Genomic DNA, 15,506 nt, shown 5'->3' with positions numbered 1-15,506 from the left:
TCTCTAGGTTTTGCATCTCATGATAAGCTGTAGAGTACACTATTTACCAAGAGAGTTTATCTATATTTTTCGTAGCTGTCTATTTACCACCACAAACCGATGCTGGCACTAAGACCGCACTCAAAAAGCTGTATAAGGCCATGAGCAAACAGGAAAACGCTCATCCAGAGGCGACGCTCCTTTTGGCGAGGGACTTTAATGCAGGGAAACTTAAATCCGTTTTACCTAATTTCTACCAGCATGTTAAATGTGCAACCAGAGGGGAAAAAAACTCTAGACCACCTTTACTCCACACACAGAGATGCATACAAAGCTCTCCCTCACCCTCTATTTGGCAAATGTGACCATAATTATATCCTCCTGATACCTGCTTACAAGCAAAAACTAAAGCAGGAAACACCAGTGACTCGGGTAATAAAGAAGTGGTCAGATGACGCAGATGCTAAGCTACAGGACTGTTTTGCTAGCAGAGACTGAAATATGTTCCGGGATTCTTCCGATGGCATTGAGGAGTACACGACATCAGTCACTGGCTTCATCAATAAGTGCATCGATGACGATGTCCCCACAGTGACCGTACGTACATATCCCAACCAGAAGCCATGGATTACAGGCAAAATCCGCACTGAGCTAAAGGGTAGAACTAGTGCTTTCAAGGAGCGGGACCTTAACCCGAATGCTTATAAGGAATCCCGCTATGCCCTCCGATGAATCATCAAACATGCAAAGCATCAATAGAGGACTAAGATCGAATTATACTACACCACCTCCGACGCTCGTCGGATGTGGCAAGGCTTGCAAACTACTACAGACTACAAAGGGAAGCACAGCCGAGAGCTGCCGAGTTATAGGAGCCTACCAGACGAGCTAAATTACTTCTATTCTTGCTTCGAGGCTAGCAACACTGAAGCATGAGAGCATCAGCTGTTCCGGACGACTGTGTGATCACGCTCTCCGTAGCCGATGTAAGTAAGACCTTTAAACAGGTCAACATTCACAATGCCGCAGGGCCAGATGGATTACCAGGACGTGTACTCCGAGCATGCGCTGACCAACTGGCAAGTGTCTTCACTGACCTTTTCAACCCTTCCCTGACTGAGTCTGTAATACCAACATGTTTCAAGCAGACCACCATAGTCCCTGTGCCCAAGATCACTAAGGTAACCTGTCTAAATGACTACCGGCCCGTAGCGCTCACGTATATAGCCATGAAGTGCTTTGAAAGGCAGGTCATGGCTCACATTGACACCATTATCCCAGAAACCCTAAACCCTCTCCAATTTGCATACCGCCCTAACAGATCCACAGATGATGCAATCTCTATTGTGATTGTCTCCACCCCCTCCAAGTGTCGCTCATTTTCCCCACGGTGCAGGGTTTTTCTTCGTGGAGAAGAAGGACAAGACCTTGCGTCCGTGCATTGACTACCGGGGTCTTAATGATATAACGATCAAGAATCATTATCCCCTACCCCTCCTCTCCTCGGCCTTCGAACCACTCCAGGGAGCCACCATTTTTTCCAAACTGGACCTTCGGAATGCCGACCACCTGGTTTGGATACGCGAAGGAGATGAGTGGAAGACAGCCTTTAATACAGCCAGTAGACATTATGAGTACCAGGTCATGCCGTTTGGACTCACCAACACCCCCCACTGTTTTTTAGGCTCTGGTAAACGATGTACTCCGGGACATGCTAAACCGTTTCATGTTCGTTTACCTTAACGACATCATGTTTTTTCCCCGGTCTGCCCAAGAACACGTTCTTCATGTCAGACAAGTCCTTCAGCATCTCCTGGAGAACCAATTGTTTGTGAAGGCCGAGAAATGTGTTTCACCGCTCAACAATCTCCTTTGTAGGATATGTCATCGCTGATGGAAATGTCCAAATGGATCAGGAAAAAGTGAAAGCGATGGTGGAGTGGCCTCAGCCTATGTCCAGGGTGCAGTTGCAACCTTTCCTGGGGTTCGCTAATTTCTACCGCCGTTTCATTCGGGGCTACAGCACTCCAGCGACCCCCCTCTCAGCACTCACCTCTCCAAAAGTACCGTTCACATGGTCTCCAGCGGTTGACAAAGCCTTTGTGGACCTGAAACATTGGTTCACCACAGCCCCCATCCTCGTCCATCCGGATCCATCCCGTCAATTTGTGGTAGAGGTTGATGCTTCTGATGTTGGAGTGGGGGCCATCCTGTCCGGCAGAGAGGAACTATGACGTTGGCAACAGAGAACTCCTGGCTGTCAAGTTGGCGCTGGAGGAGTGGATGCATTGGCTGGAAGGAGCAGAACAGCTCTTTGTGTTCTGGACGACCATACAAATGTGGAATATCTCAGTACAGCCAAGCGCCTTAACTCCAGGCAGGCCCGGTGGGCTTTATTGTTCACCAGATTTAACTTCACCATTTTCTACCGCCCAGGGTCCAAAAATGTGAAGCCAGATGCCCTCTCCTGCATATACAGTTCCTCTGCCACAACCTCGGTCTCCGAAACCATTCTTCCGCCCAATGTTCCCAGCCAGAACCTGAAGGGGGCCCAGTTAACCGGTTATTTGTTCCTAACTCAATCTGGTCCCGGGTCCTGGAATGGGCTCATTCCTCAAGGCTGACCTGTCATCCAGGTTCCCGTCGTACCCTAGCCTTCATCCAACAATGTTTCTGGTGACCCACAGTGGTTCCTGACGTTTCTGCATTCGTCACCGCGTGCTCAGATCAAGACTCTACGGCAAGCTTCTTTTAAAACACTACCTGTCCCTCATCGTCCCTGGTCCATATATCTCTCTGGACTTTGTCACTGGGCTCCCTCCGTCTGATGGCAACACTGTTATTCTGATGGTTGTGGATCGATTCTCCAAGGCCGCCCATTTCATCCCTACCCCCAAACTACCCTCTGCCAAGGAGACGACCCAGCTTATGGTGCAGCACATCTTCCGGATCCATGGACTCACGGTGGACATGGTCTCCGACCGGGGTCCTCAGTTCTCGTCTCAGTTCTGGAAGGCGTTCTGCACCCTTATTGGGTTGTTGGCCCGCCTGTCCTCCAGATTTCATCCCCAATCCAACGGCCAGTCGGACCGAGCCAACCTGTACCTAGAAACCACCCTGAGATGCCTGGTCTCAACCAACCCCACTACCTGGAGCCGATAACTGGTCTGGGTGGAGTATGCCTGGAACACCCTTCCCTGTTCGGCCACAGGACTCTCTCCTTTTGAGTGCTCTTTGGGGTATCAACCTCCACTCTTCCCGGAACAAGAGCAGGAGATCAGTGTACCCTCAGCCCAGATGTTTGTCCGCCGCTGTCGACGTACCTGTAAAAGAGCTCATGCGGCAATTCTCAAGACCAACTCCAGGTATCTCCAGGTAACTGGCCCCCCGTTGCATTGGTCCTTTTCCCATCCCCGTACCCTCCTTATTCACCCTACCTTCCTTGTGTCTAGGATTAAGCCCGTGTCTCACAGTCCTTTGTCTTCTGTTTCTAGGCTCATCCCTCCCCCTGGGTCATCGATGGCCAGCCAGCGTATACGGTGTGACGCCTCCTGAGGGTTCGACCACGGGGCAGGGTTTTGGGAGGGTTATGGTTATTTTATTTTTCTGGCACCACTCCGTCAGGGCTCTCACCACCTACCTGTTGGCTGTCTTGTCATTGTTGGTAATCAGGCCTACTACTGTTGTGTTGACTGCGAACTTGATGATTGATTGCGTGCGTGGCCACGCAGTCATGGGCGAACAGGGAGTACAGGAGAGGTCTGAGCATGCACCCTTGTGGGGCCCCTGTGTTGAGGATCAGCGTAGTGGAGGTATTGTTTCCTACCTTCACCACATGGGGGCGGCCCGTCAGCAAGTCCAGAACACAGTTGCACAGGTCGGGGTTCAGACCCAGGGCGCGAGCTTAATGATGAGCTTGGAGGGTACTATAGTGTTGAAGGCTGAGCTTTAGTCAATAAACAGCATTCTTACATTGCTATTCCTCTTGTCCAGATAGGGAAATGTGCAGTGTGACTGACTTTTTGTGAACGGGTGGTGTACCTAATAAACTGTCCGGTGAGTGCATGTGGACACCCATATGTTGTTGAGGTTTGAGAAAGTGTTTGCAATTGTTTGAGAGGGTGTGAATGTGGGGGACTGTGTCTTTGTGTGTGTGTGTTTGTGCGTGCGTACGTGCGCACGTATGTGTGCTGGTGTGTATAAGTGGGTAAAATGAGTTTGTGTGTGAGAAAGAGTATGCGCCTGTCACTGCATATTGTGCTGGTTTGACTATATGTGAACGCTATGTGCACACACTTACACTATATATACAATAGTATGTGGACACCCCTTCTAATGAATGGATTTGGATATTTCAGCCAGGTATATAAAATTGAGCACACAGCCATGCAATCTCCACAGACAAACATTAGCTGTAGAATGGCCTTACTGAAGAGCTCAGTGACTTTCAACATGGCACCGTCATAGGATGCCACCTATCCAACAAGTCAGTTCGTCAAATTTCTGCCCTGCTGTTATAGCAGCAAATGGGGGACCAACTCCGTATTAAGGCCCATGATTTTGGAATGAGATGTTCGACAAGCAGGTGTCCACATACTTTTGGTCATGTAGTGTAAGTCCATGTATGTTTTTCTACCATAGTTGGCCTACCGGTGTATAAACTGGTTCTCCTCCAGGTATTGGCATCCCTGTGCGATATCTCTGGCCACGTTGAGCAGGTCCACCATGGAGAGACTAGAGGGGTGCTCCTATAGAGACATACCAGACAGAGAGGGAGAGATCAGACTCATACATATAGAGAGACAGATAGAGAGATACAGACAGGTGGGCAGATAGACAGACGTATGTACTGAAGAGCAGAGCAGCCGAACATTTTTGTTGTTCTTCTGTTAGCTTTCAGACTGAAATATTTTAGTCTACTCAATAAAATACCCCTACACTCAAGGTTATTGAGGGGTTCTTTGTCAGTGGTGAAGAAAACAGCATACATTTGAAGCTGGTCCATGCTGGTCTATTTTTTTATTTTTTTTATTTATATCACATTTTTTTGACCATGTAGGCTAGTGGAGAACAAGTTCTCATTTACAACTGCGACCTGGCCAAGATAAAGCAAAGCAGTTCGGCACATACAACAACACAGAGTTACACATGGAGTAAACAAACATACAGTCAATAATATAGTAGGAAAAAAAGTATACAGTTGTGGCCAAAAGCAAGCATTTCATAAGTGTCAAAGGCTTTTATTGACAATTACATGAAGTTGATGCAAAGAGTCAATATTGCTGTCAATTAACTTCTGGGCCACACCATGACTGATGGCAGCCCATTCTTGCATAATCAATGCTTGAAGTTTGTCAGAATTTGTGGGTTTTTGTTTGTCCACCCGCCTCTCGAGGATTGACCACAAGTTCTCAATGGGATTAAGGTCTGGGGAGTTTCCTGGCCATGGACCCAAAATATCGATGTTTTGTTCCCCGAGCCACTTAGTTATCACTTTTGCCTTATGGCAAGGTGCTCCATCATGCTGGAAAAGGCATTGTTCGTCACCAACAGTTCCTGGATGGTTGGGAGAAGTTGCTCTCGGAGGATGTGTTAGTACCATTCTTTATTCATGGTTGTGTTCTGAGTCAAAATTGTGAGTGAGCCCACTCCCTTGGCTGAGAAGCAACCCCACACAGGAATGGTCTCAGGATGCTTTACTGTGACACAGGACTGATGGTAGCGCTCACCTTGTCTTCTCCGGACAAGCTTTTTCCCGGATGCCCCAAACAATCGGAAAGGGGATTCATCAGAGAAAATGACTTTACCCCAGTCCTCAGCAGTCCAATCCCTGTACCTTTTGCAGAATATCAGACTGTCCCTGATGTTTTTCCTGTAGAGAAGTGGCTTCTTTGCTGCCCTTCTTGACACCAGGCCATCCTCCAAAAGTCTTTGCATCTGCACGCACAGTGAGGCGATCACACCTGCCTGCTACTATTCCTGAGCAAGCTCTGTACTGGTGGTGCCCCGATCCCGCAGCTAAATCAACTTTAGGAGACGGTCCTGGCACTTGCTGGACTTTCTTGGGCGTGCTGAAGCCTTCTTCACAACAATTGAACCGCTCTCCTTGAAGTTCTTGATGATCCAATAAATGGTTGATTTAGGTGCAATCTTACTGGCAGCAATATCCTTGCCTGTGAAGCCCTTTTTGTGCAAAGCAATGATGACGGCACGTGTTTCCTTACAGGTAACCATGATTGACAGAGGAAGAACAATGATTCCAAGCACCACCCTCATTTCAAAGCTTCCAGTCTGTTATTCGAACTCAATCAGCATGACAGAGTGATCTCCAGCCTTGTCCCCGTCAACACTCACACCTGTGTTAACGAGCGAATCACTGAGATGATGTCAGCTGGTCCTTTTGTGGCAGGGCTGAAATGCAGTGGAAATGTGTTTTGGGATTCAGTTCATTTGCATGGCAAAGAGGGACTTTGCAATTAATTGCAATTCATCTGATCACTCTTCATAACATTCTGGAGTATATGCAAATTGCCATCATACAAAATGAGGCAGCAGACTTTGTGAAAATGTATATTTGTGTCATTCTCAAAACTTGGCCATGACTGTATATACAGTGTGTGCAAATGAGGTAAGATAAGGGAGGTAAGGCAATAAAGTAGGCCATAGTGGTGAGGTAATTACAATATAGCAAATTAAACAATGGAGTGATAAATGTGCAGAAGATGAATGTGCAAGTAGAGGTACTGGGGTGCAAAGAAGCAAAATAAATAAATAAATACAGTATGGGGATGAAGTAGTTAGATGGGCTGCTCTGACAGCTGGTGCTTGAAGTTAGTGAGGGAGATAAGAGTCTCCGGCTTCAGCGATTTTTGCAGTTCGTTCCAGTCATTGGCAGCAGAGAACTGGAAGGAAAGGCGGCCAAAGCAGGAATTTGCTTGGGGGTGACCAGTGAAATATACCTGCTGGAGCGCGTGCTGCGGGTGGGTGCTGCTATGGTGACCAGTGAGCTGAGATAAGGGGGGGCTTTACCTAGCAAAGACTTGTAGATGACCTGGAGCCAGTGTGTTTGACGACGAGTATGAAGCGAGGGCCAGCCAACGAGAGCGTACAGGTCGCAGTGGTGGGTAGTATATGGGGCTTTGGTGACAAAACAGATGGCACCGTGATAGACTGCATCCAATTTGTTGAGTAGAGTGTTGGGGGCTATTTTGTAAATGACATCGCCAAAGTTGAGGATCAGTAGGATAGTCAGTTTTACGAGGGTATGTTTGGCAGCATTAGTGAAGGATGCTTTGTTGCGAAATAGGAAGCCAATTCTAGATTTAATTTTGGATTGGAGATGCTTAATGTGGGTCTGGAACGAGAGTTTACAGTCTAACCAGACACCTAGGTATTTGTAGTTGTCCACATATTCTAGTTCAGAACTGTCCAGAGTAGTGATGCTGGACGGGCGGGCAGGTGTGGGCAGCGATCAGTTGAAAAGCATGCATTTGGTTTTACTTGCATTTAAGAGCAGTTGGAGGCCACGGAAGGAGTTGCATGGCATTGAAGCTCATCTGGAGGTTAGTTAGCACAGTGTCCAAAGAAGGGCCAGAAGTATACAGAATGCGTCTATGCTGGTCCATGCTGTTCTATGCTTGTCTGGCCGACCAGCATGGTTATGCTGGCAGACCAGCATGGTTAAGCTGGTCAAGCTGGTCTGACCAGCATGGTCTAGCTGGTTATTTTGGCAGACCAGCCATCGCTGTGTTTTCGCTGGTGACCAGTCTTCACTGTGTTTCCGCTGGTGACAAGACTTTGTTGTGTTTTTGATGGTGGCCAGCCTTCGTTGTGTTTTGGACAATTGTGACCATAATAAGTCATACTATGCTGGCTTGCAAAGTGATGTTTTATTACTATTGGAATCCAGCCAGAGTTGATTCCGATAATCTGCATCCAGAATGACTGCCAGGGTTAGAAATATGATTAAATGAGAATACCTAAACCATTGAAACTGTAACAACTGTAGTGGGTAATATTTATCATACAGTATATGATGTTATATATGCATATCTCACATTCGACCCATAATAAGACTATGTCATTTGTATGTTAACAAAGTCTATTAACATTTTTATTTTGGCCTCCCGAGTGGCGCAGCGGTCTAAGGCACTGCATTGTAGTGTGGCGGCGTCACAACCGGTTGTGACCGGGAGTCCCATAGGGCGGCGCAAAATTGGCCCAGCGTCGTCCAGGTTAGTGGAAGGTTTGGCTGGGGGGGCTTTACTTGGCTCATCGCGCTCCAGCAACTCCTTGTGGCGGGCTGGGCACCTGCAAGCTGACTTGGTCATCAGTTTAACTGTGTTTCCTCTGACACATTGGTGTGGCTGGCTTCTGGGTTAAGCGAGCGGGTGTTAAGAAGTGCGGCTTGGCAGGTCATGTTTCGGAGGACGCATGACTCAACCATCGCCTCTCCCGAGCCCATTGGGGAGTTGCAGCGCTGACACAAGATTGTAATTGGAAAGCAATTGGATATCCCGAAACTTTGGAGAAAAAGGGGGGTAAAAAAAGATAAACAGTACCAGTCAAAAGTTTGAACACACCTATTCATTCAAGGGTTTTTCTTTATTTTTACTATTTTCTAAATTGTAGAATAATAGTATAGACTGCGACCTGGACAACACTATGAAATAACACAAATGGAATCATTTAGTAACCAAAAAAGTGTTGGCACTGTGATAGGATGGCACTCTGATAGACTACACCCAGTTTGCTGAGTAGAGTGTTGGGGGCTATTTTGTAAATGACATCGCCGAAGTCAAGGATCGGTAGGACAGTCAGTTTTACGAGGGTATGTTTGGCAGCATGAGTGAAGGAGGCTTTGTTGCAGAATAGGAAGCCGATTCTAGATTTAAATTTTGGATTGGAGATGCTTAATGTGAGTCTGGAAGGATAGTTTACAGTCTAACCAGACACCTAGGTATTTGTAGTTGTTCACATATTCTAGGTCAGAACCGTCCAGACTAGTTATGCTAGTCGGGCGGGAGAGTGCAGGCAGCAATTAGTTGAAGAGCATGCACTTAGTTTTACTAGCATTTAAAAGCAGCTGGAGGCCACGGAAGGAGTGTTGTACGGCATTGAAGCCCGTCTGGAGGTTAGTTAGCACAGTGCCTAAAGAAGGGCCAGAAGTATACAGAATGGTGTCATCTGCATAGAGGTGGATCAGAGAATCACCAGCAGCAAGAGCGACATCATTGATATACACTGCTCAAAAAAATAAAGGGAACACTAAAATAACACATCTTAGATCTGAATGAATTAAATATTCTTATTAAATACTTTTTTCTTTACATAGTTGAATGTGCTGACAACAAAATCACACAAAAATTATCAATGGAAATCAAATGTATCAACCCATGGAGGTCTGGATTTGGAGTCACACTCAAAATTAAAGTGGAAAACCACACTACAGGCTGATCCAACTTTGATGTAATGTCCTTAGAACAAGTCAAAATGAGGCTCAGTAGTGTGTGTGGCCTCCACGTGCCTGTATGACCTCCCTACAACGCCTGGGCATGCTCCTGATGAGGTGGCGGATGGTCTCCTGAGGGATCTCCTCCCAGACCTGAACTAAAGCATCCGCCAACTCCTGGACAGTCTGTGGTGCAACGTGGCGTTGGTGGATGGAGCGAGACATGATGTCCCAGATGTGCTCAATTGGATTCAGGTCTGGGGAATGGGCGGGCCAGTCCATAGCATCAATGCCTTCTTCTTGCAGGAACTGCTGACACACTCCAGCCACATGAGGTCTAGCATTGTCTTGCATTAGGAGGAACCCAGGGCCAACTGCACTAGCATATGGTCTCACAAGGGGTCTGAGGATCTCATCTCGGTACCTAATGGCAGTCAGGCTACCTCTGGCGAGCACATGGAGGGCTGTGCGGCCCCCCAAAGAAATGCCACCCCACACCATGACTGACCCACCGCCAAACCGGTCATGCTGGAGGATGTTGCAGGCAGCAGAACGTTCTCCACGGCGTCTCCAGACTCTGTCACGTCTGTCACATGTGCGTGTGAACCTGCTTTCATCTGTGAAGAGCACAGGGCGCCAGTGGCGAATTTGCCAATCTTGGTGTTCTCTGGCAAATGCCAAACGTCCTGCACGGTGTTGGGCTGTAAGCACAAACCCCACCTGTGGACGTCGGGCCCTCATACCACCCTCATGGAGTCTGTTTCTGACCGTTTGAGCAGACACATGCACATTTGTGGCCTGCTGGAGGTCATTTTGCAGGGCTCTGGCAGTGCTCCACCTGCTCCTCCTTGCACAAAGGCGGAGGTAGCGGTCCTGCTGCTGGGTTGTTGCCCTCCTACGGCCTCCTCCACGTCCCCTGATGTACTGGCCTGTCTCCTGGTAGCGCCTCCATGCTCTGGACACTATGCCATCCTGGATGAGCTGCACTACCTGAGCCACTTGTGTGGGTTGTAGACTCCATCTCATGCTACCACTAGAGTGAGAGCACCGCCAGCATTCAAAAGTGACCAAAACATCAGCCAGGAAGCATAGGAACTGAGAAGTGGTGTGTGGTCACCACCTGCAGAACCACTCCTTTATTGGAGGTGTCTTGCTAATTGCCTATAATTTCCACCTTTTGTCTATTCCATTTGCACAACAGCATGTGAAATGTATTGTCAATCAGTGTTTCTTCCTAAGTGGACAGTTTGAATTCACAGAAGTGTGATTGACTTGGAGTTACATTGTGTTGTTTAAGTGTTCCCTTTATTTTTTTGAGCAGTGTATATAAAGAAAAGAGTCGGCCTCTAAAATTGAACCATTTGGCACCCCCATAGAGACTGCAAGATAGCCCGCTCGCAACAGGCCCTTCAATTTGACACACTGAACTCTATCTGAGAAGTAGTTGGTGAAGCAGGCGAGGCAGTCATTTGAGAAGACAAGGCTATTGAGTCTGCCGATAAGAATGCGGTGATTGACAGAGTCAAAAGCCTTGGCCAGGTCAATGAAGACGGCTGCACAGTACTGTCTTTTATCGATGCCGGTTATGATATCATTTAGGACCTTGAGCGTGGCTGAGGTGCACCCGTGACCAGCTCGGAAACCAGATTGCATAGCAGAGAAGGTATGGTGGGATTCGAAATGGTCGGTGATCTGTTTATTAACTTGGCTTTCAAAGATTTGAGAAAGGCAGGGCAGGATGGATATAGGTCTATAACAGTTTGGGTCTAGAGTGTCTGCCCCTTTGAAGAGGGGGATGACCGCGGCAGCTTTCCAATCTTTGGGGATCTCAGACCATATGAAAGAGAGGTTGAACAGGCTAGTAATAGGGGTTGCAACAATTTCGGCGGATAATTTTAGAAAGAGAGGATCCAGATTGTCGAGCCCAGATGATTCGTAGGGATCCAGATTTTGAAGCTCTTTGAGAACATCAGCTGTCTGGATTTGGGTGAAGGAGAAGCAGGGGCGTTTTGGCAAGTTGTTGCAGGGGGTGCTGAGATGTTGGCCGGGGTAGGGGTAGCCAGGTGGAAAGCATGGCTAGCAGTGGAAAAATGCTTATTGAAATGATCGATTATTGTAGATTTATGGGTGGTGACAGTGTTTCCTATCCTCAGTGCAGTGGGCAGCTGGGAGGAGGTGCTCTTATTCTCCATGGACTTTACAGTGTCTCAGAACTTTTTTGAATTAGTGCTACAGGAAACAAATTTCTGTTTGAAAAAGCTAGCCTTAGCTTTCCTAACTGGCTGAGTATATTGATTCCTGACTTCCCTGAAAAGTTGCATATCGCGGGGGCTATTTGATGCTAATGCAGAACGCCACAGGATGTTTTGTGGTGGTCAAGGGCAGTCAAATCTGGGGTGAACCAAGGGCTATATCTGTTCTTAGTTCTACAGTTTTTGAATGGGGCATGCTTATTTAAGATGGAGAGGAAAGCACTTTTGAAGAGCAACCAGGCATCCTCTACTGACGGGAGGATGTTAAAAGTTAATTTGTGGAATTTCTTTCCTTCTTAATGCATTTGAGTCAGTCAGTTGTGTTGTGACAAGATAGGGGTGGTATACAGAAGATAACCCTATTTGGTAAAAGACCAAGTCCATATAATGGCAAGAACAGCACAAATAAGCAAAGAGAAACAACAATCCATCATTACATGAAGGTCAGTCAATCCAGAAAATTTCAAGTGCAGTCACAAAACCCATCAAGCGCTATGATGAAAGTGGCTCTCATGAGGACCGCCACAGGAGAGGAAGACCCAGGGTTACCTCTGCTGCAGAAGATACGTTCATTAGAGTTAACTGCACCTCAGATTGCAGCCCGAAATAAATGCTCCACAGAGTTCAAGTAACAGACACATCTCAACATCAACTGTTCAGAGGAGACTGCGTGAATCAGGCCTTCATGGTCTAATTGCTGCACTACTAAAGGACAACAACTACAGAAATGATTTCACCGCAACCTGAGCCGGTGTGTGGAAAATCCTTTATTGCACCTTTTGAGGTGGAGCGACCCATGAGACAGATAATATTTCTAGTTGAGCTAGATTAGTAGCAGCAAGAGAAGGTGTTGGCGGAAAAAATGGTGACAAAGTGGTTTCTGTAAGAATTACAGGCGGTGACCCGTTCCTGTAGGTTCATGCTCTACAACATTCGCAGAGTACGACCCTGCCTCACACAGGAAGCGGCGCAGGTCCTAATCCAGGCACTTGTCATCTCCCGTCTGGATTACTGCAACTCGCTGTTGGCTGGGCTCCCTGCCTGTGCCATTAAACCCCTACAACTCATCCAGAACGCCGCAGCCCGTCTGGTGTTCAACCTTCCCAAGTTCTCTCACGTCACCCCGCTCCTCCGCTCTTTCCACTGGCTTCCAGTTGAAGCTCGCATCCGCTACAAGACCATGGTGCTTGCCTTCGGAGCTGTGAGGGGAACGGCACCTCCGTACCTTCAGGCTCTGATCAGGCCCTACACCCAAACAAGGGCACTGCGTTCATCCACCTCTGGCCTGCTCGCCTCCCTACCTCTGAGGAAGTACAGTTCCCGCTCAGCCCAGTCAAAACTGTTCGCTGCTCTGGCACCCCAATGGTGGAACAAACTCCCTCACGACGCCAGGTCAGCGGAGTCAATCACCACCTTCCGGAGACACCTGAAACCCCACCTCTTTAAGGAATACCTAGGATAGGATAAAGTAATCCTTCTACCCCCCCCCCCCCCCCCCCTTAAGAGTTAGATGCACTATTGTAAAGTGGTTGTTCCACTGGATATCATAAGGTGAATGCACCAATTTGTAAGTCGCTCTGGATAAGAGCGTCTGCTAAATGACTTAAATGTTAATGTTAAATGTTACAGGGGGAGACAGTTACGCCTGGGCCTTACCCCACCCTTAAAGGTACCGTCCAGTACCGTGTACATTTTTTACATTTTATTTCACGAGGCAAGTCAGTTGAGAACAAATTCTTATTTTCAATGACGGCCTAGAACAGTGGGTTAACTACCTTGTTCAGGGACAAAAGGACAGATTTTTACCTTGTCAGCTCGGGGATTTGATCTTGCAACCTCTTGGTTACTAGTTTAACACTCTAACCACTAGGCTACCTGCCATAACAAACAATGTTTGACATAAGCGCATCTTTAGTATCCTATTATCATAGTAACTGTAGAACCTGTCATTGGTTCTACCTGGATCCAGAAGGTTCTGCATGAAAGGGTTATAAATGGAAGTCAAAAGGGTTCCCCCATAGGGACAGATGACAAAATCCTGCAACCAGAGGGTTCTTCATGATAGGGTTCTATGCAGAACCCAATTTGGTTCCCCTACAGGGACAAAACAAAGAACCTCACCATGGTTCCTTGTGAGAGGGTTCGATGTCGCACCCAAAAGGGTTCCCCCATAGGGACAAATTACAGAATGTCCGACTCTATTGGTCCTAATCTTTAAATTCAGTTCGCTGGCAATTCAGGTCACTGGAAACCAAGAGGTTTGGAGTTCAAATCCTAGAATTGACTCCCAATTAATCAGAATACTGCAGCATACTGTCCCTTATAGCAATAATATCTTAATCCAGCTCCTAAAATACATAACATTTTTGGATATTTTATATTTTTGTATTTTCACGACAACCAGTAGCAGGGACATTTTTAACAGTGTAATGAAGAACCCTCTGATTATAGCAGTGTAATGAAGAACCATACAGTATCATTGGTTATAAACAGGTTCTCCACAGAGGTTCTCCACCAATATAAAGAGGTTCTCCACAGCTCAAAAATGTGTTCCCCTACAGGGACAAAATGAAGAACCCTTTTTTGGTACTGACTAGTTTATCCTAATGAAGGCAAGCAAAGACCCACAACCAAGACTAACAAAAGAACACATTGTAGCTTGTGTATTTGGCCCTCTATGTGCATGCACCTTCTAGTTACATTTTGGCAAATGTAGTCAAACACACTTTTCAAGATTTCAGAAATATCTTGTCCAAGGTACCATCTCCTGCTGTTGTGAGCAAGACACTTAGGGCAACATTTTCATGTCGCAAAAATACCTACGATGTGAACTAAAGTAATAATGCTATCAACTAACAAACTGTTATAATTGAAAAATACGGAACAAGCAAACAACTCAACTGACCAGTCTGGGCCGCGTCTCTCTCAGGAAACTCTTGACGTCTCCTCCGGCCATCAATTCCAGTAGGATGAAGCGTGGCAGGACCTGAAGACTCACCCCTATACACCCCACTATGTTCTGGTGGCTGAATTTACTGCAGAGGAAGAGACAGAGAAAAGAGTGGGGGAAGGAATAGGGAGAAAAGGGTGAGGGAGGATAGGGAATGAGGGAAGGAGCAAGGAGAGAGGGGGAGGAAGGGAGGAGAGAAGAAACAAGGGAGGAAGAAGGAGGAAAGAGAGAGTGATGGATGAGGGGGAAGGAGAGAGGGGAGAGGGGGAAGGTGGGAGGAGAGGGTCAGAAATAAAAAGTTATTACACGGTTGTTGAAGAATGGTCTGCCATGGTAGGAGCAAGTTTGTAATATGTCTTCAACCAAAAGCTTGTATGTGTGTGTGAGACTGTGTGTGAGTTTGTGTGTACGTGCGTGTGCTACCTGATAATGAGAGCCTCCATGAGAAAGTCGAGCTCATCCTGCTCAGAGCACACCTCAGGGAGTGTCTATATTAGACGTACACAGAACATACAATGAGGACATTCAAAAAGAACATAGACGATGTCTCGCAGTACTAGGGATCAATCTACACAAATGGGGCTAATTTATCAGCATATGCTTAACACTAGAACTGCTAAAGCAGTCATTTGGACTGCTCATGAATTATTTATTTTTACTACTCTGCCATTTTTAGTCATGCACCCCTAAATAAATCTACACTGAATGTACAAAACATGAATAACACCTTCTGCACCCCCCCCCCCCCCCCCCCCATCAATCCCCCTTTTGCCCTTAGAACAGCCTGAATTCGTGAAATTAATCATGACATATCGGATGAATATTGTGACGACCCTCCCACTCTGTCTGCCGTATTCTCTCTTTGTTCTTGTTT

The 15,506-nt window shown here is 47.0% G+C and overlaps 1 protein-coding gene across 1 annotated transcript in view; it reads right to left on the bottom strand.

Annotated features, from left to right (window-relative positions):
• The window catches only part of LOC129812506 (ALK tyrosine kinase receptor-like), a 779,676-nt gene that overhangs the window by 14,339 nt on the left and 749,831 nt on the right, over positions 1 to 15,506 (bottom strand). The window contains exons 22-24 of the mRNA XM_055864118.1: positions 15,056 to 15,120; positions 14,588 to 14,717; positions 4,630 to 4,727 (exon numbers count right to left, since the gene is read on the bottom strand). Of these exons, the coding sequence (XP_055720093.1) occupies positions 4,630 to 4,727; positions 14,588 to 14,717; positions 15,056 to 15,120 (293 nt within the window). The remainder of the gene's footprint in view (positions 1 to 4,629; positions 4,728 to 14,587; positions 14,718 to 15,055; positions 15,121 to 15,506) is intronic.

The sequence above is a fragment of the Salvelinus fontinalis genome, chromosome 16 (assembly GCF_029448725.1).
Source record: "Salvelinus fontinalis isolate EN_2023a chromosome 16, ASM2944872v1, whole genome shotgun sequence".
Lineage (NCBI taxonomy): Eukaryota > Metazoa > Chordata > Actinopteri > Salmoniformes > Salmonidae > Salvelinus > Salvelinus fontinalis.
Note: the sequence above shows the minus strand (reverse complement) of the source record. Positions and strands in the feature narration are given on the sequence as shown.